We start from the raw sequence: 27938 nt of genomic DNA, 5'->3' as shown, positions 1-27938 counted from the left end.
CTTTAACAAATAATTTCATGGTCCAACATTGTTTCTTGCCAGTGCTGTCAAAGCCAAAAGCAAGAGAGAATCATAATCCATGTGGCACAGTGGTTAGAATGCAGTATTGCAGGCTAATTCTGCTGACTGCCAGCTGCCAGAAGTTTGGCAGTTCGATTCTCACCAGCTCAGAGTTGACTCATCCTTCCATCCTTCTGAGGTTGGTAAAATGAGGACCCAGATTGTTGGGAACAATATGATGACTCTGTAAATTGCTTAGAGAGGACTGTAAAGCATTGTGAAGCAGTATATAAGTCCAATTGCTATTGCTATGTTATCCATTGGGAGGAAATATTCAACTGCCTTTTTTATGCATTTCAGGAGTTCCCATTTTGTGCCAGCATGGCAGAGCATGGCTCCCACCACTCCTCTGCCTGGCATTTGGGGAGCCCATCGATTCACAACAGCCCCACAATGTGCTCCCTGGAACATGTGGACCTGGGAATTAGTGACCCACCAACTTCACTGGAGCAGCCACCACCGTCCCCGGATATAGAGGACAATGAGGATGATGGTGATGTGCCCCCACTGGACCCAAATGTGCCCTATCCTGATTTGGCCCCCGTGGTTTTCTTCTGCCTAAAACAGACGACCAGCCCTCGTAGCTGGTGCATCAAGATGGTGTGCAATCCATATCCTTTATAAGCTGTGAATGATCCCTCCTAGCTGTTTTTTCTCCTCTGTGTCCTCCCATTGCTGCCTTGTCCTTGCTGATCACCTGACAGGTAAGCAGTGACATTCCATATATATATTTAATGAATCAGTTTGTTCCTTGCTTATGTTTAAACACGACTTTGAGGGCAGTATATGTGATCAAAATGAGTTGTTTTCAAAAGAGAGAGAAAATGTAACAAGCGTTTAGACATGTATTTTATTTTTATTTCCCTTTTTATTTTTCTGTGCTGACAAATATATATGATGGCATGACTTAGAACAAGACTGATTGGTGCTGGTGTTGTTAACTTGGCTACAGAACTGCTATATATTTATATAAAAAGGCTAATAGTGGCATAGATTCTAAGACAACCTTCCCAAACTTTGTACTATTTAAATGCATTGGGTCTCTGGGTAAGGATTATGGAAATCACAGTTCTGTAACAGAATTTTGGCCAAAGTTGTTCTAGGAAAGAAAATTTCAAATCATGTAAACTTTATTTTAAGAGTAAGACTGATTTGTAATTAAACTTTATAGAGAGCATTTGGTGTCCTATTATTTCACTGGCCTTTTTCATTGCCAAAATGGAATATTGGATACTTTGAAATGAAACCCTGTTGTATACAAGAATTCTTGGCTGAGACAATCCTTCCTTCTCATGTAATGGAATTGAGATCCAGAACTTCCAACCTATCTAATCTTCTGGAAGCACCTGGCTGGGGAAAGGTGACTAAATTATTATTAATTCTAGAACATATTAACTATTATAGAAGTTAAAGGGTATGTAATGTCTCTATCACATTTATGCAACAATCTGTCTGTACAGAATTAATTGTTCTGATGTTATATTTACATCCAGGATTTGTTATACATAAAATAAGTTTCCCAGTATAAGGTCTAACTGAATCTTTGTTTTGGAACAGGTGGCCTATGATCTGAAAGAGCACATTACTGAGTATTTTTACATAGTCTGGTCAGTTTTTGGACAGCTTGGTGAGTTATCACCATTGAACTCTGAAGCATGGTGGACTGACTAGATCAGGGGTGTCAAACTGCTGGCCCGTGGGCCGGACATGTCATGCTGAAATCGCACCCACCCCATTGCCAGCAATGGGAAAAAGCCATGATACATTGTGACATGTCACGTGATGTTGTGAGTTTGACACCTCTGGACTAGATGGTCCTATCCAGTGGTGGGATTTAGCCAGTTCACATCAGTTTGGCAGAACCGGTAGCTAATTTTTTGTTGCCCAGGCCCAGAACGGATTTCTGGAAGCAGCATCCACACAGAGAACCAATTGTTCACATATTTGAATCCCACCATTGGCCCTATCTTAGAGAACTTATGGATCTAACTTGTTTTATATTGTGAGCATTGGATGAGATTGTTCTCAAGTGACTTCTCAGTATACCCTGATCCTGGGGGGCTTCTTGGTTTACCAAGAAGCTCTCAGTGATGAAGCAGCAAAAGTAATGTCCAGAGCAGGGGTCTTCAAACTTGGCCCTTTTATGACTTGTGGACTTCAGCTCCCAGAATTCCTCAGCCAGACACACTGGTTGAGGAATTCTGGGAGTTGAAGTCCACAAGTCATAAAAGGGCCAAGTTTGAAGACCCCTGGTCCAGAGCATTGTGATGGAAACAAGGTCTGAGTATGACCAAATACTGCTATGAGTCCAAGGTCAGCAGCAATAAGAATAGTAAAGCATCAGTAAAGCAATCAGTCCTTACTGCATTAGCAGAATGTCGTTCAGTGGCACTGTTTACAGTGGCTTGTTCCCTTTTGAGGAAAGAGAGGCAAGTCATATTTCCCTGCAGGCTGATGTAACATTTTTGCCAGTTGTTTCGCTGAGAAAAATCATTCATATTTACTGCAATGCTGCATGTATAGTTCCAAAGGATGTGACTTGGAAAGTGTGTTTTGAAATCTTCTGCCATTTGCTTGAGCTTGTGAATTCTGAAGAAATGGACAGGTCTTTCCTACACTTCAGTTTTGTGGTCTGTGGGCTTCATCTTTGGAAGGCCACTAGGGATGTGTGCACCTGAATACAAGATGTGGTTACTGCTTCTTTGAGGGAAAAAAATCATATCTTTTTTTCCCTTGAGTGGGGCTACAGTACATTTCTTCATCAAGAAGCCATCCTTTACTCTGGCTGTATTAGATAGCCATCATCTGTTTCTAACCTTTCCTGCTTAGGGAAGAACTTAGAGAAAGTAAGCGGATATCACTTACAAAGAGTCCTAGATGGAGCTAATTATCTTGATCTCTTTGAGTCAAGGTTCAGACTTGGGCATGGAATGGAAATTGTATTGGTCACTCTTGTATTAATTGACCTGGATTAATTGAATATGATCCTTCTATGGTCCAATCAAATCTCTCAGTGGCATTAATCATAGATATTTTTCTATAACCATGAGTGTTGGCAGCAGTGCCAATTGCTCATCATCAGTGGTTCTGGAAGGAGGTCATAGTTAATTAAGCACCTGTTTGTTCCAGCTTAGGGTCCTGCAGGGTTCAATCTTATTGCCCATGTTTAATGTCTACCTGAAACTGATAGACAGAGGATCCATCAGTTCTGGGTGAGATATCAATCAACATACTAATGATGATACCCAGTTGTATATTTCTGTCTCATAAAAGAGAGTGTTTGTAAGTCAGGGTTGAAATGAGGGGTCCTTGGTGCTCTCTGAGTTTGGTTGTTTTCTTGCAGATGTTTTATTACCCAAATTAGGTAATATCATCAGTGCTAGTAAGGAATGGAGTTTGCTCTCAAACCAAGTCCAAAAATGCTGGAGAATTCCTGGAACCCTAGCACCTTGACAAATTGGCCATCAACAGAAGCATTGACATAAATAACATCTATGTACTGTGCAATTTATTGGGATGCGGTGGCTCAGTGGATTAGGATGCTGAGCTTGTCGATCAGAAGGTCAGCAGTTTGGCGGGTCGAATCCCGAGTGCCGCGTAACAGAGTGAGCGCCTGTTACTCATCCCAGCTTCTGCCAACCTAGCAGTTCAAAAGCATGTAAAAATGCAAGTAGAAAAATAGGGACCACTATGGTGGGAAGGTAAACAGCATTCCATGCACCTTTGGCATCTAGTCATGCTGGCCACATGACCACGGAGACATCCTTGGACAAGTGCTGGCTCTTCGGCTTGGAAATGGAGATGAGCACCGGCCCCTAGAGTCGGAAACGACTAGCACGCATGTGCGGGGGAACCTTTACCTTTACCTTATTGTGCAATAGAGACAATCAGCAAGCCAAAAAGGAACCAAGAGACCAAAACACCTCCCCACCAGCAATTAACACACAGATAAGCATAGATTAACATCAAGATTAACATCAACAATCAAGAAGTAAACAATAACCCAATCAAGAAATTGACAAACAAACCAATAGTAACAGCCAAACCAAAGAACCTCCAATATTATTCCCAGGAACATTAAGAAGGCAAGCCCCTACTGAGAGCAAACCCCACTCCCTACTTGCACTGTTGATGTTACCTAGTTTGGGCAATGAAATATCTGCAAGAAAACAACCAAGCTCAGTGAGCATCAAGAACCTCTCATTTCTAAGTCAAAGTAGGAGGTGTGATAGCTGCATTTTAAGAACAAGGATATAATTCTTATTCCCCAGAGGAAGATTCCAAATAGAACTCGATTACCCTTTGGATCATTTATTCTCCCAAATTTTGTAATGCAGCCATCTTCTTAAAAAAATACATGCAAAAAATGTTTTTAGAGGGAGCAAAGGAATATTGAAATGCCTATTCTGGATAAAAATGCTTTCAATATAAATATATGTCCATGTTCTTTTAATTCACAGGAAAGGAAATAGCACAGACCCATAATGGAAAATATGCAAAATTTGTAAATCCCCATACACAGTTGAATTAGAATTTAGCTCAAGAGTAATGAAATCTATGCACTTAAAATTCAGACTTTATATATTATATAATCTGTAAATGCACTGTCAGTGTGGAGCACAGTGAAAATTGTGCTAGTGCCAGCACTAAACAAGCTTTCCAGTGCAATGTATGTAGCAGAAGGGTTTTTTTTCCACTTTGTGCACATTAAGAATTCATGATGACATTTTTCCCCAGAACAATTGGGAGGGTTGTGGTAATGTTAATTTCTCTCTATAAAATTTCATTTAGTTCATTGTATGAGAATGAGGTATTATAGAACTTTCTTGGTATTCTAGGAGTTGAAAACAGGACTCTTGAAATGTTGATGTGGTTGGGGAAATTGCATCACTCCCAGCAACACTGGCTAAGCTGGTTGAGTCGTGCTGTTAATATAACATGTGAGGGTTGCAACTCCCCCCCTCCTCTGTATGTATGGCTTATCAGTGTTGTAATGGCAGAGACTTAATTGGAATCAAAGCCTTATTTTTTTATTTAGCAAATTTATATAGCCACCCATCTTAGAAACATGTGACTCTGTGCAGCATGCAACACAACAACAGTTAAACACTCAATAGTAATCTAAAACAAGAAAAAATAAATAAACAGACAAGACATAAAATAAACAGATAAAATCCAATAAGCAGGAGAACAAAGATCACTTAATCTCAGCCAGCCACCTTGCAGGCTTGCCCCTTGGGGCACCATGGCTGGTGAAAGGGCCTTCCAGAAGGCTAACAGAGATGGGGTTAACCTCACCAACCTTATATGGGGAAAGATGGCCCAGAGAGTTCATGTTATTATAATATGGACATGATATTATGAATGCCAGATATTTCAGATGTACCTACTGCTTTCCAGAATACACTAAAATGTAGATTTTACCAACATTGTGTTCCATTACATACAAGTATTATGCAACAGTATTATACCCTGCAGAGCCACATAATGCATTCTGAGAGATTTCACAGAGGAAAACTAACGTTGCATTTTGTACATATATTTATTGGACAGTTTGCAGCAGAAGGTTTTGATAAAATATTTGTAACTAAGAAGACAAGCTGAAATCCAACAGAGAGTGCATAAGGGACTGGTCACATATCTAAGAAGTGTTATAATGCTTGTTAGCTATGATGTTACTGTCAGTGGAATGCATGTGTATAATATGTGTGTTTGTGTTTACGAGAAAGACAGAATCAAATGGTATTAGTGCTGCTGAGTACCCAGAGAAAGGATTGTTGTGCCATCTCTCTTTCAAATCTTTGCTTTGTTGGTTTGTGAGCTCTCAGAGAACACAGTATTAAAATTGCAGATTGTTGCTGTGGAAACAAATTGTAAACACAGATCCCTTTCGGTGCCAGCCATATCTTTCGTGTTGGAGGTAGTGTGGGAGAAGCAAATAATTTTTCTTTGGGCCTTTTTTAAATTTGAGATTCTGCAGACACAACAGTGAATTTAACCTTGCCCTCCTGATTGAGTAGGACAATGATAGGTGCTTTTCCAGTGAGGATTTACATTAGTGCCTGTTAGCCCTTTAAGGTGTACCAGACTAGGAAAACAGTTATAAATGCTAATACTGTTTTTAATATGCTTAATGTAAGGTTACAATTAAAGAATCTTGCAACTTCCTCCCTCCCTCCTTAATCTTCATGAAAACAAGGGTCATCTTTGAGATGCTTTCTTAAATTGCATTTCTGACCCAGACTCAGATTTCTTTTATTGGACCATTGTCTTGGTTGCAATTCTTTCTCTTATTCCTCAAGGTTATTCCCACTTCCCACTATATCTGCTTAGAAAGATTGTATTCTACTTGATTTAGCAGCCTTGATGATGTACTATGCCACAGTAATCTCTCTCCCCTCCCCCTCTCTCTCCCTCTCTCCCCTTATTTAATGTTAACAAAACAACAATCAGGATCTTCCAATAAATTTAGAACCTATCTATTCATATAGAGCCATGCTTTTCACGTGCATTGCTCTTGGGGATACATGCAGTCCATGGACCATGGATTGCCACCTCTACTTGCTAATTTTCTAAGCATTTCAGATTAATTATAAAAAGTGGCAAGAGGGGAACATAATGAAGGCAGAATATCAGTAAATAGCCCGAGCCTGCAAAGATGAAGTGGGGAAAGCTAAGACTCAAAATGAACTAAGACTTGTGATAAAAGTATAAAATAACAAAAAAAGCTTTATTCAAAATGTAAAAAACAACACAAAAATTAAGGAAATGATTGGTTCATTAGTGGGAGAAAGTGGCAAGAAGGTGACAAGCAACAGGGAGAAAGCAGAACTACTTAACTCATTTTTTGCATCCGTCTTTACACAAAGGGAAAAAACAGTCCAACCTATCAAAAACAGTACCGTAAAAAACAGATTAGAAACACAAGTTAATATAGCCAAGAAAATGCTAAGTGGGCACTTGTCCACCCTAAGACAAGTCCAAATCACCAGGACCAGATGGGCTACACCTCAAGGTTCTGAAGAAACTGGCAGATGTGATCTCAGAACCACTTAACTATATCTTTCAAAGATCCTGGAGCACTGGGGAACTACCAAAGGACTGCAAAAAAGCTGATGTAGTTCCCATCTTCAAAAAAGGGAAAAAAATGGATCCAGGAAACTACTGACCTATCAGCCTGACCTCAATACCTGGGAAGATTCTGGAAAAGATAATCAAGCAACCAATCAGCGAACACCTAGAGGCAAACAAACTCATTACCAAAAGCCAATATGGATTTGTCAAAAACAGATCATGCCAGACAAATCTTATTGCATTCTTTGACCAAGTGACAAAATTAGTGGACTAGAAGAATGCTGTGGATAGAATTTACTTGGACTTCAGTAAGGCATTTAATAAAGTAGACCACAACCTACTACTTAATAAGATAGAAAAGTGTGGGTTAGACAGCATCACCACCAGATGGACTTGTAACTGGCTGACCAGCCATACTCAGTGTGTGGTCCCCAATGGAACTGCATCTACATGGAGGGAAGTTTGTAGTGGGGTGCCCCAGGGCTCTGTTCTGGGCCCAGTGCTCTTCAATATCTTCATCAATGATTTGAATGAGGTGATAGATGGGGAACTCATCAAATTTGCAGATGACACCAAGCTTGCAGTAATAGCCAACACTCCAGAAGATAGGCTTAAGATACAGAAGGATTTTGACAGACTTGAACATTCGGCATTATTTAACAAAATGAAATTCAAAGGTGAAAAAAGTAAGGCTCTACATTTAGGCAAGAAAAAACAAATGTACAGGTATAGTATAGGTGGTACCTTGCTCAATAGTAGTAACTGTGAGAGGGATCTTGGACTCCTAGTGGACAATCATTTAAATATGAGCCAGCAGTGTGCTGCAGCTGCCAAAAAAGCCAATACAGTGCTAGGCTGCATTAACAGAGAAATAGAATCAAGATTACATGAAGTGTTAATACCACTTTACAATGCCTTGGTAAGGCCACACTTGGAATACTGCATCCAGTTTTGGTCACTACGATGTAAAAAAGATGTTGAGACTCTAGAACATGGGTGTGAAACTTGTGATGTCACGTGATGTGTTGCAACGTATTGTGACATTTTTTCCATTGCCAGCAATGGGGTGGGTGTGGTTTTAGTGTGACACATCTGGCCTTTGGCCCTGCAATTTGACACCCCTGCTCTAGAAAGAGTACAGAGAAGAGCAACAAAGATGATTAGGGGACTGGAGGCTAAAACATATAAGGAACAGTTGCTGGAATTGGGTATGTCTAGTTTAATGAAGAAAAGGACAAGGGGTGACTTGATAGCAGTGTTCCAATATCTCAGGGGTTGCCACAAAGAAACTATTCTCCAAAGCAACTGAAGGCAGGACAAGAAGCAACGGATGGAAACTAACAAAAGAGAGAAGCAACTTAGAAATAAGGAGAAATTTCCTGAGAGTTAGAACAATTAATCAGCGGAACAATCTGCCTCCAGAAGCTGTGAATGCTCCAACACTGGAAGTTTTTAAGAAGAGACTGGACAGCCATTTGCCGGAAATAGTATAGGGTTTCCTGCCTGAGCAGGGGGTTGGACTAGATGACCTCCAAGGTCCCTCCAAACTTTTTATTATTATTAAGGTGATATCTATATTGCAAGGTCACCATATCACAAATACAGGCCATCAGTGATTCCCAGAGGACAAGAATATCTTCTATTTATCCACAGCCTATCATGAATGTGACCTCCATCTGTGTTTTTCTTCTTTTCATTGAAAGTAATTTTTCTGGTTTGTACTGACACAAATACTGCTGTCCAGTTCATTTGTGGTACTTTACTTTATTCTACTAAACCTCTGTACTTCAGTTGGCTACTGTGCAGGGATGCTCCTCACCTGGGTTAGAAATAGATCCTGCAGCTGTCTTACCGCAGCTGTAGTTATCCATGGGATTGCAATAGCGCAGACATGTCAAACACAAGGCCCGGGGGCCAGATCCGGCCCGCGAAGTGGTTTCATGCGGCCCGCAAAGCCATCCTGGAAACAGTGAGGGAACGGCCCCCACTGCCTTGGCCCTGGCCCAGAGACCCTCCTTCTGCCAGAGACCCTCAGATCTGTCCCACTCCTGCCCAGGCCCCCATAGGCACCCTTGATGCGAATGATGTAGAGCTGGCCACGCCCACCCAGTAGGCCATATGCATTCTAGCCACGCCCACTCAGTAGGCCACGCCCACCCTGGCCATACCCACCCGGCCCCTTGAGGGCAACCTCAATGCTGATGTGGCCCTCAATGAAATTGAGTTTGACACCCCTGCAATAGCGTAAGGGTTATATCAGGTGAAAGTTCATTCTTGAAACATGGCTGAAACTTTTTTAATTATAGATTTTCTTTCCCTGAGCTACCCACTTCTTAAAAATCAGGGCCAACAATGTAGCATTCCCTTCCCTTCCGATTTGTAAAATCTAGATGGATAAGAATGGCTGTACTTTGCAATATTTATTGAGCCATTTAGGGGCTGGAATGAAACCTTTCTATTTCAAGTAATAGGAAAAACAATGAAACTGTGCAGCTGTAAACTGTTTTAAAACAAAAGCAGTAGCTCAGGTAAGGAAAAATAGTAATTAAAACCAACAAAATTCCACATCTCAAGCAAATATTATATTCACACAGTACTGAAAATCTGCTATTACAGAAGCTGTAGCAAATGTTATTGAGCCAAATATGGAAAAATGAGGGGAAAAAAGGAATTTATTCGTTAGAGCAAGCTGTTGGGCTTGCAAAATTGTTATGTTGATGTTTTAACTGTCCTTATATGCATTTAATTTAACTTTGTAAACATATATTTTTATGTCTGTATGCATATTTGCATGCTTGCAAACAAATATGCACACAGAAAAAAAAGCTATTGGTAGTTGCTTTCTAAGCACAGAATCTAGAAGGACACAGTAGCAGAAGAATTTATCAGTGGGGCTGCTGGAAGTGTGGGTTGAACACCTGGCAAGTTAACACCAAAGTACCCTAAATATGGACAGAATTTTGTTCAGCTATCTCAGAGTCCACTTGGGATCAGTGTGGGAAAGCGGCATCTGAAGAATACAGTAGAGTGTGGATATGGACTCTACTACTTTAGTCTATTTTTCTCCAGAAGATCCACATTTTTGTTGTCTTCTGAGAGATGTAAAAAAGGGAGAGGAGAGGGGGACTGGCAAACATTTTTCTGGCATAAACTGGAAGGTGATTCACTAAATTTAAAATCATTATAATGTGTATTCATTTTAACATTGGAGTGCAACCTCTATTTTGTCAATTCAGGGATCAAACAGAGGTAAGATATTGTGAATAAATGGGAAAAATGGGATAGTAAAGTCCCCAGAAATAAAGAGAAGATGCTTTAGTTTTCTTTCTACTTTATAAAGACAGCAAGAAGATTGGGAAATAGGTTTCTCAATTATATGAATGTAAAGGTTCAGTTGTTATCACAAATGAACATTGTACCTCATCTGAAGTATATTTATGTGCAGTAAATGGAACATAATTTTGCTTCAAGTGAGAAAGAGACATACCTGTGAATAAAGCTGGTTTTATTTTTTAAAAAGGAGACAATTCCTTGTTTATCTTTTTATAAGATGATATCAGCATACATTCTGATAAATAAAAAGGGCTTTTAGAAAGTTTGCAGATATTCAAGTCATTTTAAAGGTCTAAAATGAAAAATAATACTTCCCAATGAGTAGACCCAACAAGAGAGCAGGAACAGGAATAGTAAGCTGAGAATTAAGCTAGGATACCAAGAGATTGGCTTTATTAAAATATTCAAAATGACTTGTATTTTAAAAATATAAATAAATAATGCACATTAATTCAATTAAAGAATGATGACTGCCTTGCCATTTCACGGGAAATATTCTGACACCTCTTCTAAGATTTCCCACATGATAAGAAGCTGTTTCTGCAAATTTCTTAGTGATTGCAGCTCCAAGAGAGAACCATAATAAGAGGACAATCATCATTGAATAGACTGAAAAAGAGACATTTAAGAGAAAAAGAAACTTTTTGCTTAATGCTAGTGTGTCATTTTCTTTTTCTGCTATCCTAATGCAACCCAGCATACATACATTCTATTGAAATTAGAAATTTTCTTCCACCCATTTTCCTTCAATTTGATGGAAAAAATTGTTTCCAAGAATTTTATGCACGAAAACATTTTAACTAACCTCTTATCACTGGGGTGCAGGGCTCTTGCACTTTAGTCCTGAGATGATGGAAGGATGTTGTGGGGTCCTTTCACTGAATAAAAGTATCTGGAGTTATTTGCAGTGTCTTGTTTTCCCAAGTTTAAGTTAAATCCTACAGGAAGAAATATCATAATGGAACTTTTCCCCTGACCAGGAAGATTGGTAAGATGGGGGTTGCAAAGTAATAGAGTAGGTGTGTAATAAAAAACAGTAGCAATAACAGCACCTTTACAACAATAGAATAAATAAAAATAAAATAAATATTATTGCTATGTTTTATTTCCATTTTCCCCAAATCTCTTGATGTTCCTTTTTATTTTCAATTCTACGCCCATCTTTAACGTTTGTTTATGTCAGTTTGCTGGGCGAGAGTTTACAAACACTTTGACATCTCTGTCTTGCACATATATGCATATGTATGCATAGGCACATAAATCTTATGGGATCAAGGTTTATCAAACAAGAAATTAAGTCCTAGATCCAGACTGCTGATGACTTAAGGTGGCAGTCTTTTATCTTGCGTGAGTAAAGGGTGGATTGTATTTCCCACAAATCATCAATTACCCCCTTTTCTCCTTCTTGTCACTAGCTCTGTTTCTTGCATGCCACCATTGCAATAGAATAAATTATTCACTTTAAATTGGATTTGTGTTACTTCTCAAAGTAGGGGATTTGGCAGGCCAGTCATGTGCAAATCTCTGCTCCATGGTAGGGTTCTGTTTAGAGCAACCTAGGGGTGTGTATTTGTGGCAGATAGGATAGGAGTTAGAGCTTTTGAGTACAGAAATGTTAGCTAGGACAATAGCCAGTAGCTGCTTAGCTCCAAAACTGAGATTAACAAGGCAGAAAGTCCATTAATTTTAAACTGCTATGAATATATGAAGGGGCTCCAGGTTTATAGAGGGCTACCTGCATAATGTGGCTTCATCCTAATATAGAATAAAGATTGTTACCTACTCAGCCTCAGCTGGGAAAACTGAGACCATTTTTAGTCCAAATGGGGTTAAAGACCACACTAGATGTGCAAATCAAAAACTCCAAAACAGAGCTGGTTTAGATGTTGCTGCAGGGACAGTTTTGTATTAACCAAAGGTTGTTATGTTTACAACCTAATTATAGAAGTTGACTTTGTTTTACTCTGCATAGCAATACTCCTGATTCCAGTAATGCAAAGGAAAAGAAATATTGTCTTTGTTTTAGGTTTAACAATGGACTATTATAAAGGGGTAGAGTGACTGATCTCTTCAAGCTGTTGAAGAAAATTAGAGATATGTAAAATATTATTTGCATAAAGAATTCCATGTACAGAAAGACATATGGTTGAAATATGGATGCTTGATCCATGCATGGAATAACAGGATAACAGAGTTGGAATGGATCTTGGAGGTTTTCTAGTCCAACCCCCTGTTCAAGCAGGAAACATTATACCATGTTAGACAAATGACTGTCCAATCTCTTCTTAAAAACCTCCAGTGATGGAGAACCCACAACTTCTGAAGGCAAGCTATTCCACTGATTAATTGTTCTCACTGCCAGGAAATTTCTTCTTAATTCTAGTTGGATCTCTCTTTGATAATGTATATTCTAGAGGCTTGGGGTAGGGAGAGCAGAAAAAGTCAGTGTCATTTCTGATGACACACAGCTAAGGGGAAGTAGTGAAAAGAAACTGCTGGGAATAAGAAATAAGAAGTGGGCTATTGCATAGTCTCTCCTTGAATGCAAAGACAGTGGCAATGTGTACATACTAACAAAAGATTAGCTACGGTACTTCCATCACACTGTCATCACCACTCTTAGATTCATAGTATAGTAGTAGTAGTAGTAGTAGTAGTAGTAGTAGTAGTAATATCCAACCAGCCCACCCACCTCACCTTTTATTTTCCCAGTGTAAGAACAGGTTGATAACTTGGGTATGTCATGCTAGAATTCAAGAATGGTGGTGGCTAAGGGAAATGGAGACATCCCCTTAGCTGCTGTGTGCCATTAATGAACCTGGGAAAATCAATCTGCTGACCGGTGCATAGGTCAGAAGGAAAACAACAGAGTAGAGTAAGATGGAACAGCTTTGCCCTACTCATCCATTTAAATATACTCTTCAGATATTTTTTGGCCAAAATCCAGAACAAGCAGAATGCTCCAGGTTTCAGTTTGGAAAAATGGTGACCTCTCCAGGTGAAAGAGCCAGATGAACCTCCAGCTCACAGATACATTCCCCTTTTCATGAGTGTTATGTATGCAGGCACCTGCATAGCAACAGCCACCAGGGGGCGTTGGCCTGGACAGTTTCAGCGGGAAGCCTAGGGCCAACCCCATTGGCTGTTAGCTTACTTGGCCAGGTATATAAGGAGGCCAGGTAGCCCTCATTCCCCAGTTCACTTCCCCTTCCAATAAAGAGCTGAACTCACACACCGGCTGGCGTCTCTCTTGCGTCGGACCCACTACACAATAATGAGCATCTCTAGAAGTGATGGCAAACCTACCACAGTTTTCCTAGTAGGCGAAACTTTGTGAAATTCATGCTAAAAGAAGGTTCCACTTTCAGTCTTTCTTCTTCATACATCTATCGCACTTCAAGATCTGCGATGTAAACTTTTAACAAGGTTGTTTGGGTGGAGCTAACAAGTAGATTCACTGAATACTGAAAACCCAGCCTGAAAATGACACATCAGGCATGCAAGTGGCTTCCTGGAGATGCAAAAATTAACCTTCAGCTGTAGAGGGAAGTTCTGCACCTCTTTTCTGATCCCTGAGGATTCTCTATGACAGCCTGGACTTCCCTTCAGTGTGAAACATGTCTTCCTTAATATTCTTCCTGTATTTAAAAAATTATTGACAATTATTGTTAAAAATTATTTAACAATATGCCCAAATATATTTATTTAATCATTTTTAATTAAAGAAAGATAATTCCTAAGGCAATGTTACTGTAGGTGATGGGAATTGGAGTCTGAAATATCAAAGGGCATTAGAAAAAGTTGTTTTCATTGAATTGGATGTGGTGCTACTTCACAGAATCAATTGTATATGCTCTCATTGCAATGCTTTTTTATTGTCTCCTCCCTCTTCCAGAAAGGCTGTTTTCTGTCAAGGACCATACATATTTATAATACTATAATGCGTTGGTAAATATCACAAGTATTGTTTTTTAGAATTAAAGGTCTCATTATAGTATTATTATTATAATACTTGCAGTTATATTTGTGTATATATTTCATATAAGGTTAATTTCCATAAAATTTTCTGTTAGTATATTCTTATATTGATTGCAAGGCTGTGGCTCTAGGATCCAACACAGTGATATTTCTATTCCTTTCCTTTTGATGCCCTCCAGCTGATGCAAAGAAACCTTATTTGAGTTGATGGCTCAGTGCAAGGATGAACATATTAACCTTCACATATTCAACTTCCCTATAACTCTCTTTTCAAAACCAATCATTTCAGAAGCAACCGCAAGATTAGTGAAAGCTAGATCAGTGCCTATAGAGCAACATAAAATCTACCAACAAAACGTTTTCTTTCTTCTTCTAGTATGGCTCCAAAGAGGTAGCATGTTTATTATACGGAATCTGGAAGAAATTGTAGTGCTGTCTACTTCCTTGTGTGGTCCTTGGTGCTTTTTGAGCTTGGTTGTTTTCTTGAAGATGTTTCATTACCAAATTAAGTAACATCATCAATGCTAAACTGGGTAACATGATCAGCATAATGATGATATGGCCTAGTTTGGTAATGAAATGTCCACAAGAAAACGGCCAAGCTCAGAGAGCACCAAGGACCCACAGTTCAACTATGATCTACAAATATTATCTTCTATTGGTATCTCCTTCTTTGGTTTGGTGTTTCTCCAGATATTTTGAAATACAAATCCCACCATCCACTTCCAGCATGTTGCCTGGGCATGGGTTGAAGTATGAAGCACACCCAAGAATACTAGTGTGCAGAAGGAAACATCTGTTCAATTTTGTCCTGGAGTCTCTCTGAACTTATTGTAATAGAAACTGCTTTGCTTTGCTGCTCACTTGTTATGAGGATGCAAACTGGGGACCAAAGTGCATCAAAGCAAGTGCATCAAAGCAAGAGTAGAAAGATCAGATGGTTCTTCTTTCCTACATTTTAACTAACTCTGGCATACTTGCTGTGAGCCCTATGGGACAGACCACACAGAATCATAGGACTGAAAGGAACCTTGGAGGTCTTACACAGGTAGTCCTTGACGTATGACCACAACTGAGCCTAAAATTTCTGTGAGACAGTTATTAAGTGAGTTTTGTGCCATTTTATGACCTTTCTTCCCACAGTTGTTAAGTTAAGCGAATCGCTGCAGTTATTAAGTTAATATCATGGGTTGTTAAGTGAATCTGGCTTCCACATTGACTTTGTTTGTCAGAAGGTCACAAAAGGTGACCATATGACCCAGGAACATTGCAAGAGTCATAAATATGAGTCATTTGCCAATTTTGATCATCTGACCATGGGAATGCTGCAATGGTTCTAAGTGTGAAAAACTATCATAAGTCACTTTTTTCAGTGCTGTTATAGCTTTGAATGGTCACTAACCAAACTGTTGTAAGTCAAGGACTGCCTGTAGTCCAACCCACTGCCCAAGGCAGGAGTCCTTATACCATCACAGACAAATAATTGCCAATCTTTTCTTGGAAAACTCCAGTGATGGAGTACCCATTGATCAATTATTCTTGTCAGGAAATTTTTCCTTAGTTCCATGTTGGCTCTCCCTCTGACTAGCTTTCACCTATTGCTTGTTGTCCTGCTGTCAGCTGTTATGGAGAATAAATTTATATCCTCTTCGCTGTGACAGCTCTTCAGGTATTGGAAGACTGCAATCATGTCTCCCCTAATCCTTGTCTTCGTTAGGCTAAACATATCTAGTTGCCTTAGCAATTCGTCAAATGATTAACCTCTAGACCTCCTAACATCTTTGTTGCTCTTCCCTGCATCTTTGTAGGCCTCAGAAAAGAGATTCCACTGCAAACTAGAACTAGCAGTAAAGTATACAGTGGTACCTTGGTACTCAATTGCTTTGAAACTCAATTTGATACTCAATGCATTTTGATACAAAAAATCTCTCCTGGTATTCATCATTTATTTGGTATCACAGGCTAGAACTTGTCGGGGTTGGCTGTCTTATAACTCACTACATTATTCCTTATGGGAAAAAAAATTGTTCAGTACTCTTCGTTTTTGGTACTCATCGCTTCCAGAACCGATTAAGGATGAGTACTGAGGTACCACAGTATTTCAATAAATACTCTATTAAAAACATAATTTTATAAGTCTAATTGTACTTTACTTCCCTTCTTTCCTATATCCCAATGAATCAGGAAAAATCTGCAAGAGTGTTTTCCATATCTTATTTTGTTTCCCAGAATTTAATGAATGCTTAGCTCTCTGTGCTTATAGAATGGTTCTTGCTATTTTCTTCAAGGTCATCTCCCTGACTTTCACACTTGGACTGGTTTTTCACTTTGGTGTTTCTAGTATGAGGCACACATTTTTTTTTTGCTTAGCCTTTGAAGGGCACTAGGAGGTTTGCATTCCAAAATGGAAATATGGCCAGGATGAAAAAGTCAACTGGACCAGGGAAAACTAAATGACATTTTATGCAGTTTAATTTAAAATTATGAAATACAGTCAACATGATTTTTCTTCGTGTATTTCATAATTCCCCCAGCCCTCCCAATTTGTCACATTCAAAATATCAAATTGATGGTAACTTGGGGGGAATCCTGAAGTTGCATGTAGGCCTGAAGCTCTGGTTAAGTTTTTTTGCTCCAGAGAGTGTATTCCTGCATTGTATGTTTCATCATCTTTTCTTGGAATGGATGCTGAAATTTTGGAGAAGAAAAATATTATAGAATTGAGAAAATAGTTTCAACCTCTAATCAAGCAACACATGTTTGTTACGATATACTAGTGCAGTTTATGGGATATAGATTGTTTGTTTATTTGAGACTCTTGAGAATCAAGTTGTTCAGTGTAGACTAAACAAGAAAATAAGTTATCATACACAGAAGGCAGGGAATCTCTAAAAGCCTGCAAATAATGGTACTATTTGCACTTTTACAGAACTCTTCATTCCAGGAGAGAAGTAAACTTTCTGTTTTTATGTCTCTTCCCAGTTCTTTTCTGATATAGTCTTTTTTTAATCACATCATGTAACCAGCATGGTGCAATATGGATTTGAACCAGCATATAATTACTTAGCCAACCAAACAATTTTTTATCAACCTTTATTTACCATATGAATCTAGAATTGCTGAATAAAAATTAAGTGATTACTTATTCCTACTACTTTTCAGTATGATGTTGTTACAGGAAAATGTTCCTTCACATCTATCACATTGTAATTGGCAGTATATACCGTATACTACTATTTTATATTAAACTTAGCCATGCATTTATATTTTTGCCAAAAGTTGATCTTGATAGCTATGAATATGATGGTGATGAATACACAGCTTTCTTTTCACTAACCCAAATTAAAGCAAGCCAAGAAGATTTGGCATTTCTTTATGACCACCATAGGAAAGAATGAACCACTTCAGGATAAAGCCAACTAAGTTTTACTGAAATCACCTGATCATCATTTTGAACTAATTGTATGAATTGTTCTTCACATGATCCTAGCTCTGGGCAAATCTTAATCTAAACACACTCATCATCTCCTACAGTATGTGTGTATATGTGCTCGCACACTTGTGTGTATGTATGTGTATATCTCTATGATCTCTATCTGTGAGAACGCAATCAAGTGCACAGGGGTATTTTGTATTTCCTTTGTGCTCTTTTTTTTCCTGTTACTGGCATTTGCCTTTCATTTTTTTATTTCTTTCTTTATCTCGCCATTTTTTCTTCCTGCTGTTTATCTCATTCTCAGTGCCATATATCGTGATAGCTTTTTTTTTTAAATGGACCATTCTTTGCGACCTTTATTATAAAAATATTTAAGAATAAAATAAGAACCCAAATGAATTAGACCAAAGTCTGATACTGTATTTTGGGCCAACCATGACTTTTGACTAGCCCACAAATACAACAGACAGCAATGGTATCCTTCCATTCATGTCCTTCAGCTTTACCAACAGAACCGTACTACCTCTCTAATACTAGAAATAGCCATAGCAATAGCACTTAGATCTATGTACCACTTCATAGTGCTTTACAATACTCTCTAAGTGGTTAACAGAGTCAACATATTGCCCCCAATCTGGGTCTTCATTTTACCCACCTTGGAAGGATGGAAGGCTGAGTCAACCTCAAACTGGTCAGGATCGAACTCCTGGCTGTGGGCAGAGTTAGCCTACAATACTGCATTCTAACCACTGAGCCACCACTAAGATATTAATGTTGTACAATATTGTATAATAGACATTGATAAATGTATGCTCCATGAATTTGCCCAGTTCCCTTTGAAAAATAAGAATGTATCAGTTGAAAGTGATAGGAAGAACCTAAGAAGATTTTAAGCTAATATTTAAACAATAGATTCTTTGGCACACAGACAAAAGAAAGCTTCCAAAATAGATGTGAAAGCAAAGCTGTAGTTACATGCATTCTCTGGCTATTCTAAAATGAAAGAAAAAGCAGACACCTGGATTCTGCTACTGTGGTGATATGGGTAGGTAATTTGAATGTCCTGGATTAGGCAGAGTTTAGAAATCATACCCTTTCACAGTAAGCAATATTATGCAAAGTGGAGAAATGGAATAAGAAACTGGAAGCAAAAAGTATTTAAGGCACAAGTTAGAGGAAAAGTAAAAGAAAGATAGTTAAGTCTAATTTACCCAATGCCATCTCCAGGCCCTTTTTGTTTCCTTGCTGACCACTTACTTGCCTACCTACTTCCATCATGTACATGCATCTCTGGAAGTGGCAAGAGGGAGTGCATGGGAGGGAGGTTCATGCAAGTGCCTTCTTTAAATTCTGGCTCACAGAATTCCTGAAAAAAAGTGAAACTTCCACCAAGATATCTCATCAATGCCAGCCTTTCTTAGAACTCCAGCCAGCGCAACCCTTAGTTAGACTGTCTGGGAATTATTCAACTAGTTTGAGAAGCCTGTTTTGTGCTAAAATATTCTTAATGTGACAAACAATGCAGAGTTAAAAGTTTTTCCTAAATCTTGTGATTCACTCTTTCATGTATTTATTAAATTTGTTCAAGCCATCCAACTCTAAAAAGACTCTGCATCCACAGCCAAAATATAAATCCAACAAAACTCTGCGTATGTGTGTTTGTGTGTGTGTCTCCATACAGACTATATATTTACACAGTATGTGTGTGTGTATTTATTAATGTATCTTTACGAATGTGCCTGTGTGTATAAAAGATAAGCTTTACTTAGCAACTATACAGAAGCATAAAGCAATATTGTCAAAGCAAAAACATCCAAATATATTACTAAAATGTTATAAATACATCACGTTTGCAGAAATTTCTAGAATTCCTATATATAAGCAGGGCTTTTTTGTCATAGAATGCTCAGAATGGAGTTCTGGCACCTTTTTTTGGATGGAACCTTGTAGGATAGGCAAGGCGGGTTGTATGACGTGTGTGAGTTCCAGCACCTTTTTTTTTTTTTAGAAAAAAAGCACTGTATATAAGTAAGTGTTTTTAAGCTTACTGTAGTTACATAAGAAATGACTATGCTCACTTGTGCAAAGCACAGAGAGAAAACAGTGCAACTGGAAAATACTTATTTAAACAGACTGGCAGCTCATAACAAACAGCAACTGTTTACCTCTAAGATTTGTAATTGACATAGAAATGCATGCCAAATTGGGAAGAAACTGTTTATATAAACGTATCTAAAAACTGAGATAGCATCTTAAGTCTGCCTCTAAATTTTATCTTTCTCATCCTTTTTCATGCATATCTTTGAACAAAAGCAGTTACCACATGCCACGGTCAAGATCAAATACATAGATGCTCTTGTGCTGTTTGGAGGTAACATTTTTAGAGAATGTTAGAATAATGATCATAGTACGGTAGCAGTAGCATCATAATGAAGCTGTGCATGTATTAAAGAACATTGCACATTTGGTAGACTGCATCTGCCCCATTTTTAGAATTATCTTTCTAATATTTGTTGAAATTCATTTATAAAATGAACCTGCTCATGATGAGGCTTGTCAGCTGTGTACATATGTGAGAAAGACAGAAAAAGAGAAAGTCAGTGTATAACAAGGAACAAGATCTTGCACTAGTAAGATATGTAATTATTTTTTTTACAATCACAGGTTATTAAAGATAGTATGATGACAGATGCAGGCAATATTGCAGAACTTTTTGAATTTCAAATTTCACAACTTCCAAAATGATGAAAACAATTTGCTTTATCCTCAGAAGAGTGGTTTTGCAATAAAAACGTGTTTTTCAAACTTGGTTCAGGTTGTTTTAAATTCAGAATGAGATATTTTTCAGAAAGGAAAGTAAGATTATATGTTTGGACTGTAATATTTCTCAAAGTGTATGATGGTTGGCGAATTTGTTCCCTTATACCACCAAGACTATGACATTATAAAAAAAGAAAAATAATTGCCTTAACTGAATTTGTAGTCATGTTTTGGTATTTGGATTTAACTGAAGCTGCTATTCAACACTGTTTGTAGTCAGATTGGAGAATGATTAGGTAAGTAGTCAAATCTATAAAAGAGCAAGAAGGTGAATGGCTGGTAAATATCATAATTTGATAGTATCATAAAACTGTTAGAAGTTGAGCATATTACCAGTATTTCATAATGAAAGATCTTAATTTTCCTTCCTGGCAATTACATTGATTACAGTTGTCTACACAGCCAATTGCTGTTAATGCTATTAAGGGAATAATTTTCTCCCAGTGAACTTTCTTTCTCTCTCTTTTTCTTATTTCTACTGGATTATTTTCAGTAGAAATCAGCTTTGTAATCTCATGTCAAAGCACAGTTAATGGATTTGGAATAACATGGGTAATATCTTTATATTGCTTTTTACTCTGTCTCTGCTTGATCCCTTTCAGACAACCAGCTTATGCCTTATTTTGTAGGCTGTTTTGCAATACAATACACATTTGATTTAGCACTGAAGTCTACAATATTTGGATCTGGAATAAGAGTAGCTGCTTCAGATCCAAGATGAACACCCACATTCAACTTTTCAGTAGCTCTTTATTAAGATATTTAAATTTAGTAGTTGGAGCAGTGGAGTAGTGCAGTAGTGACCCAGAACACAGAGTTGTGGTTGATTGGTTGGAGAATACTGGCTCCTACGTGAGGCAATTTGCACTGTGATTGGTTGCTGTGTGTGTGGAGTGGGAGTTTCCCTGCTTTCCCGCCTTTTCCTTCTGTGTGCCCAGTGTGCTCTTGTTGCCTGATACCTTGTTTGCTGTAAATATAGATGCAAATATATATTTATTTATATAAACTACAAGTTTGTGTCAGTGTCTGACTTCATTTGGATATCTGCTGCACAATTCCCTGACACTCTTAAACACAGGTATGCCTTTTCCTGGGCTTACAGGAGCCTTGGTGGCACAGTGGTTAGAATGCAGTATTACAGGCTGACTCTGCCCATTGCCAGGAGTTCAGTCCAGACCGGCTCAAGGTTGATTCAGCCTTCCTTCCTTCTGAGGTCAGTAGAATGAGGACCCAGATTGTTGGGGGCAATATATTGACTCTGTATATTGAGTGCTGTACAACTCTTTACAGAGTGCTGTAAAAAGTACTATGAAGTGGTATATAAGTCTAATTGCATCACTATAGCACACAAATGAACTAAAGCCCTCCAAAACATCCTAAGTAAACCAAAAGATCTAGAAGCCTCAGAAGAAAAAAACAGGAGTCATCTACAGCATACAGTGTAAGTAAGGAATGCAATAGCCACCATGTAGGACAAGCAGGTAGAAGAGTATCAGAAACATCCATGAACACCAACTAGTAATCAGAAGACATGACAAAAACTCCTTAATTTCAGAATACATGGACAATGTTAACCATACTTTCAACTGGGAAACTAAGCATCCTAGACCAAGCCAAACCTAAAAATTCTAGAGAATTCCTAGAAGCCTTCCTAGAAATAAGCAACATCTACATACTATTCAAAGCGACAATCAAAAAGCCAAAAAGAAACCAAAAGACCAAAACACCTCCTCACCAGCAATCAACACCCAGATGAACAGAGATTAGCACCCAGATTAACATTAGATCAACAATCAAAGTAAATAATACCTCTGTCAAGGAACTCAAACAAACAAGCTAACAACAAACAAGAGTCCATCCAAGGAACCACCAAGATAACTTCCACCAACACTGACAGGGCAAGCCACTAGCATGGATGATGTTACCTAGTTTGATAATGAAACAACTGCAAGAAAACAACCAAGCTCAAAGAGCAACAAAGACACCACAGTTCCACCCTGAGCTTCAGATATCTCTTCTAGTGGCTAAATAAGATTGCAAATATCATAATGATTGGTAATGATGAATTATAGGGATGGTTTGTGCTAAAGTGGATTTTAGTATAAGAGTTGTCCATCCATAATCAGTCAGACTGAGCTGGTGGAGCATATTTATATGTAATGGGTATACCCAGGACTATTGTATACCTAAGCTCATTATGTCTATAGAGCAATAGGAATAACTAAAATATTTTGTCCAGCTCTGTACAACCAAATAATTTGTGGTTACTGCAGCTTCTGAGAAAATGCAAGATGCTGTTACATAATTGTTTCCCAGGTAGTCAGATTTTCTAACAGTTAGGGAATTGATTTGTGAAATACCTCCCTCTCCCACAAATATGTCACTTCATTGATTCTTTGGAAAGAGGGGATTCTATCAATGTGCTTATCCTCAGATCCTCTAAAATATAGACATAGGTGTTGTGTGCATTGGCATAATTTTTCTTACACAGATAGTCGCGCGTTGCTAACTTCCAGTTGCATAAGTTTACATTCTGAAGTTTTATGAAATGAGCAGGGCAAGGCAAAGGAATGAATAAAAGAGAATGGAGGCATTTTCTTTTCCGCTTGTTCTCTGCCATAGCCCTTAGATCATTTATTGATACCTAAGCAGACTTGGATGTATTCAGACATTAATCCTGAGAAGCCCTGACAAATGATTTTATCTTGCATTTCATCTGCTAATCACTCTTTAAACTAGTCAGCTAAGTCTCTTCCATTCCTCCCCACATCCTGAGCTAACAGCTAAAACTCAGCAGTAAATGCCCAGAACAAGCACTTACCTTGTACATAAGTGACAGATTTCACTTGCTCAACTGGATCATTGATGTTAGCCCTCAGGCATGTCACAATATTAGTGTACTTGTTCAAGACTAAGCAGTTCTGTAAGAAAAGGGGGGATTGCCCATTCTACAGCTGCCTCTCTCATTAAGCCAATTATAAATACTACTTGAGATCAGTCAGTGAGAAGGTCCTCAGGTTTTAGGGAGGTATATATTTCTTATCAAGTAAAGAAAATATTAAATTTGCTAGGATTCCTAGGGATCAGCTAATGAGACAGATATCTCATGTAGATTTAACCATATAATCTGTTCGGTTATATTTTATGAACTGTTTGTAAATAAGGCCCAGAAAATGGTCAGAAATGTTGAGTTGTAAGATTTTCAAATTCAGTCAAGTCTCTTAAGTATTTCTTCCCTCTTTTTTGCAGCTCTTTTAGTACCATACTGCTTACAGTATTAGAAGATATGGAAACTAATTGGATGGTTCTGCCTGTTTCACAGAGAAATAGGTGTCCTATTATAAATGTGGACACCACTCTGGAATGCAGATTGTTAAAGTGATTGTGTAACTACCGCATCAAAGATATTGTGCCTGATATAAGATGACATGCAAGAATATTTTTCTTTCTGATTTAGAAGTCTCCAAATGAATACAACCCATCTTCTAATCGGTGCTACGGTGTAAAAGCATGAATCTTCTGTGAACTGTGGTTACATAAGGCATTTTTTTCACACGTTTCATTTTAGAGAGTGCAAATTCAATTCTGCAAAAATTGCAATGTCATCAGTATGGTATCTGCCATAGATAACACATCATACTTACCGTACTAAGAACAACCTTTAAATTCTACATGTTAAAAAAGGTTAATCTATTTAGTGCAGGTATCTTCCCCAAGGAAAAATGGCAAACTAAGTTCTTAATTTAATTATGTCACCCCGCTCACCCAATTCTGTGCTGAATTCATTTTTAATCTATATTCAGCTGAAATCTCTATTATAGTGTTTCCTAATTTGGTGCTAGATATGCTAGGACTATGATACCCAAACTTCTCAGCCAATATATCTCAACATGTTTGGAGAATACTAGGTTAGAAAAAGTTGTCTTAGCAGATTGCATAAAAAGTGCAGAGTAACCACAGAATTTCTGAAAGTTCGTATCATGTAGCAACTCAAGGTCAATTTATAAAACTGTTTCCTCAGAAGGAAGATTTATGCAGGGCACAGAACATTGAGACAGGCATATACAAAGTCTAAAACAGCATAACGTGGATTGCAATATTTAATAAGACAGGGATCTGGTCAGAAAATCTCACAAATTTGAATCAAACAGTTGCAAACTGCTTCGGTTTACATTTAGTCAGAAATAGGTCTCAACTAGTATTATTTGTGTTAGGAACTGGTGGCATAGGATGTAAAGATTTATTTTCCTTTCGCAGTTAGTTTTATGATATGTGTGTGACCATGGAAACAGCACTTCAAACTGCACCTTCTTAGGAAAAATCTTCTTTTAATTAAGAAATGATGCCTTTTGATGTAGAGCAGGTCTACATAATTTGCCAAATACAGCCTTTGAACGATGTATTAAGGGTTGCCAAGTTTTTAACACCTGCTCCTCAATCCTATCCTAGGCAAGCAGAAAATCAGGATGATATCAAACGCCTGGTACTCCATCTACACAGGGATGGTGAGCTGCATCTGGCTTCTCTTAACCTCAGTACTTGATAGTGTATGAATTAGGATTTTGAGCCTTGGTGAGCAGTGGGCTAATGCCTCCTTAAGTAACACCAGCTGCCTGCAATTAGTGCAGGTTCGCATCCCACCAGGCTCAAGGTTGACTCAGCCTTCCATCCTTCCGAGGTAGGTAAAATGAGGACCCAGATTGTTGGGGGCAATAAGCTGACTTTGTAATAATGCCGCTTGGGGTGTGTGTGAAAGCCCTAATAAGCAGGCATATACATAGAATGAAGGCTATTGCTAAGCACATTGGTTTGTGCTTACCGTAAATTGTAAGCCGCCCTGAGTCTTCGGAGAAGGGCGGGATATAAATGGGATTAAAATAAAAAATAAATAAATAAAAATTTGGGGGTGCATATGAATAAAAGAGGATGAAAAGCAAGCAGATGCATTCTAAATGAAAAAGTCATATGTCAGGTAAATGGATACAGAAGACCCTAAGAGGAAAGTATAATTTAAATTGAGGCAGGGAATGGATGCAAAGTGTTCCAGGATGTATTCCAAAACTGAAGGTACTAGCATACAGAGCTAATTTAATACTTTCTGCAGGTACTACTTGAGTAGCTTTGTAGAATAGAATAGAATAGAATAGAATAGAATAGAATAGAATAGAATAGAATAGAATAGAATAGAATAGAATAGAATAGAATAGAATAGAATAGAATAGAATAACAGAGTTGGAAGGGAGTTGAGCTGATCCATTATCTCTCCTCTTCCAGTCTCAGCTCATGTCGAAACCTGATAGCACCAGATTGAGCATAGGCATCTGCTTCAGGAGACGATGATGCTAAAGGACAGAGTTGTATGTTACCAGATTTATTCTTTGTCTATATGGTAGCCTGGTACTCCTGGATGTAGCAGATGATATTCTCCACTTCACTGGATGGAGTTAAATTTTCCATCATCTTTTACATATGGAATGCAAGAACACCTTTCTTTTTGCATTTTTGGAAATACTTCTGGTGCTTAGAAGGCCAGTAACTCAAAGTTTTAATTTTTATAGGCTATAATGTTTCTATTGAAATTTGTACTAATTGGGTTTTAATTGTTTGATTGAAAGAATGGAAAGTTATCCTAAGGAAACTATTGTTTGTTAATGAACATAACAAGTTTTAAAGTTTCAGATAAAAATGGGTATAAATACATGGCTAAAAGTTCCACTAAACCTAGGGGAAATAAAAAATAGTAAAATGTAGTAAAAATTAACTATACTTCATAGGATTTATTTGTTTAGAGGCATCCCAGGATTAATATCTTGCTTTTTTCATGCAGATCAAATTATTATTTTTTTTAATATGAAGGACAAATCTCATGGCAATGAGGGGTTTTGATTTTTAGTTGTATCACTAGGTATACATTTTGATTTTAGTTTTTCTATGGAATGCTAGTAAATGAAGTAAATGAATGAAATAAAAATAATAATAACAGACACAATTAGAAAGTTAGTACATGATGTCCTTGGTATCACAGAAAGGTGTTTTAGCTTTATTGTGCCTCTTTTATTAAAGGTTACAAGGCTATAAGACTATAAAATTTTAGGATGGAAGCATAATTTTTACTTTTATTCATATGATAATAGTTACCCTTTGCAATAATCCCACTCTGAAAATAGAAGCTACAGTAATTTTAATTTTTAGTTTTTGAAGTCATAGTGACTTAAGGGAATTAATACTTTACATCAACTTATGGCTCATCATGTTTTAAACCATTTGAACTATTCCAAGAGGAATTTAGATTGCCTAAAATTGTGATTTTAATTGATTTAGAATTTGATACAGATTCATTAACAGTACTCATTATTTAAACTTATATGATTCTAGGTCTAAAATGTTTTATAAACAAAAAGTATTGCTAAGATGGATATTAACTCTTTGCAAGAATTTGATGCTATCTTAGGATATTATTGTCCCATTTTGGTTTTATATCCTGTGTTTCATAATAGGATTTTATGAAATTTAATGCTCTTTAAAGATGTAAATATACTCTTGAGTGTACCAAGCCCTTGAAGCTTTTCATTGTAAGAAAAATTACAGCTTTAGCAAATATGAGAATGAGTAGCAAAAACACCTCTTGGTTCAGTATTGCAAAGATGAAGCCACCACAGATTTTTAGAATTAGATAGATATTTGTTTATAAAGTGGTTTTTATTGATGTAATAGAAACACTAATGAGTATTATTTTGCATTTAATGATTTGTTTAAAAATTAGACTGAACAATTTACTCAATATAATGTGGTACAGTATAAGATGTCTTTGGTTCTTTTCTTTCTTTTCTTCCTTTTTTGTATATTAAAACATTTAAGAAAAAGAGTACAATTAGAAGTAAAACATCTCCAGCTTATCTTAGTCTAATGTGTGAATTTTATCAACTCCAAGTATAATTATAAACCTACATTATAACCAAAATGTTCTATTGTTCCTCACTTTTTTTCTTAAATATTCTTGTGACCTAACACAGTGATTTTATATTCATGTATGAATATCCTTCTAGCCTCTGAATAATAATAATAATAATAATAATAATAATAATAATAATAATAATAATAATAATAATAATAATTTATTATTATTATTATTATTATTATTATTATTATTATTATTATTATTATTATTATTATTTTATTTATTGGATTTATATACTGCCCCTCTCCGAAGGGACTCGGGGCAGTGTACAGGGCAATT

At 37.5% G+C, this 27938-nt stretch overlaps 1 protein-coding gene across 1 annotated transcript in view; it reads left to right on the top strand.

Annotated features, from left to right (window-relative positions):
- Positions 1 to 381: 381 nt before the first annotated feature.
- The window catches only part of CACNA1I (calcium voltage-gated channel subunit alpha1 I), a gene marked incomplete at both ends in the record, with an annotated part of 335073 nt that continues 307516 nt past the window's right edge, over positions 382 to 27938 (top strand). The window contains one exon of the mRNA XM_083365368.1: positions 382 to 671. Within this exon, the coding sequence (XP_083221494.1) occupies positions 382 to 671 (290 nt within the window). The remainder of the gene's footprint in view (positions 672 to 27938) is intronic.

Source organism: Vipera ursinii, assembly GCF_947247035.1.
Source record: "Vipera ursinii genome assembly, chromosome: 6".
Lineage (NCBI taxonomy): Eukaryota > Metazoa > Chordata > Lepidosauria > Squamata > Viperidae > Vipera > Vipera ursinii.
Note: the sequence above shows the minus strand (reverse complement) of the source record. Positions and strands in the feature narration are given on the sequence as shown.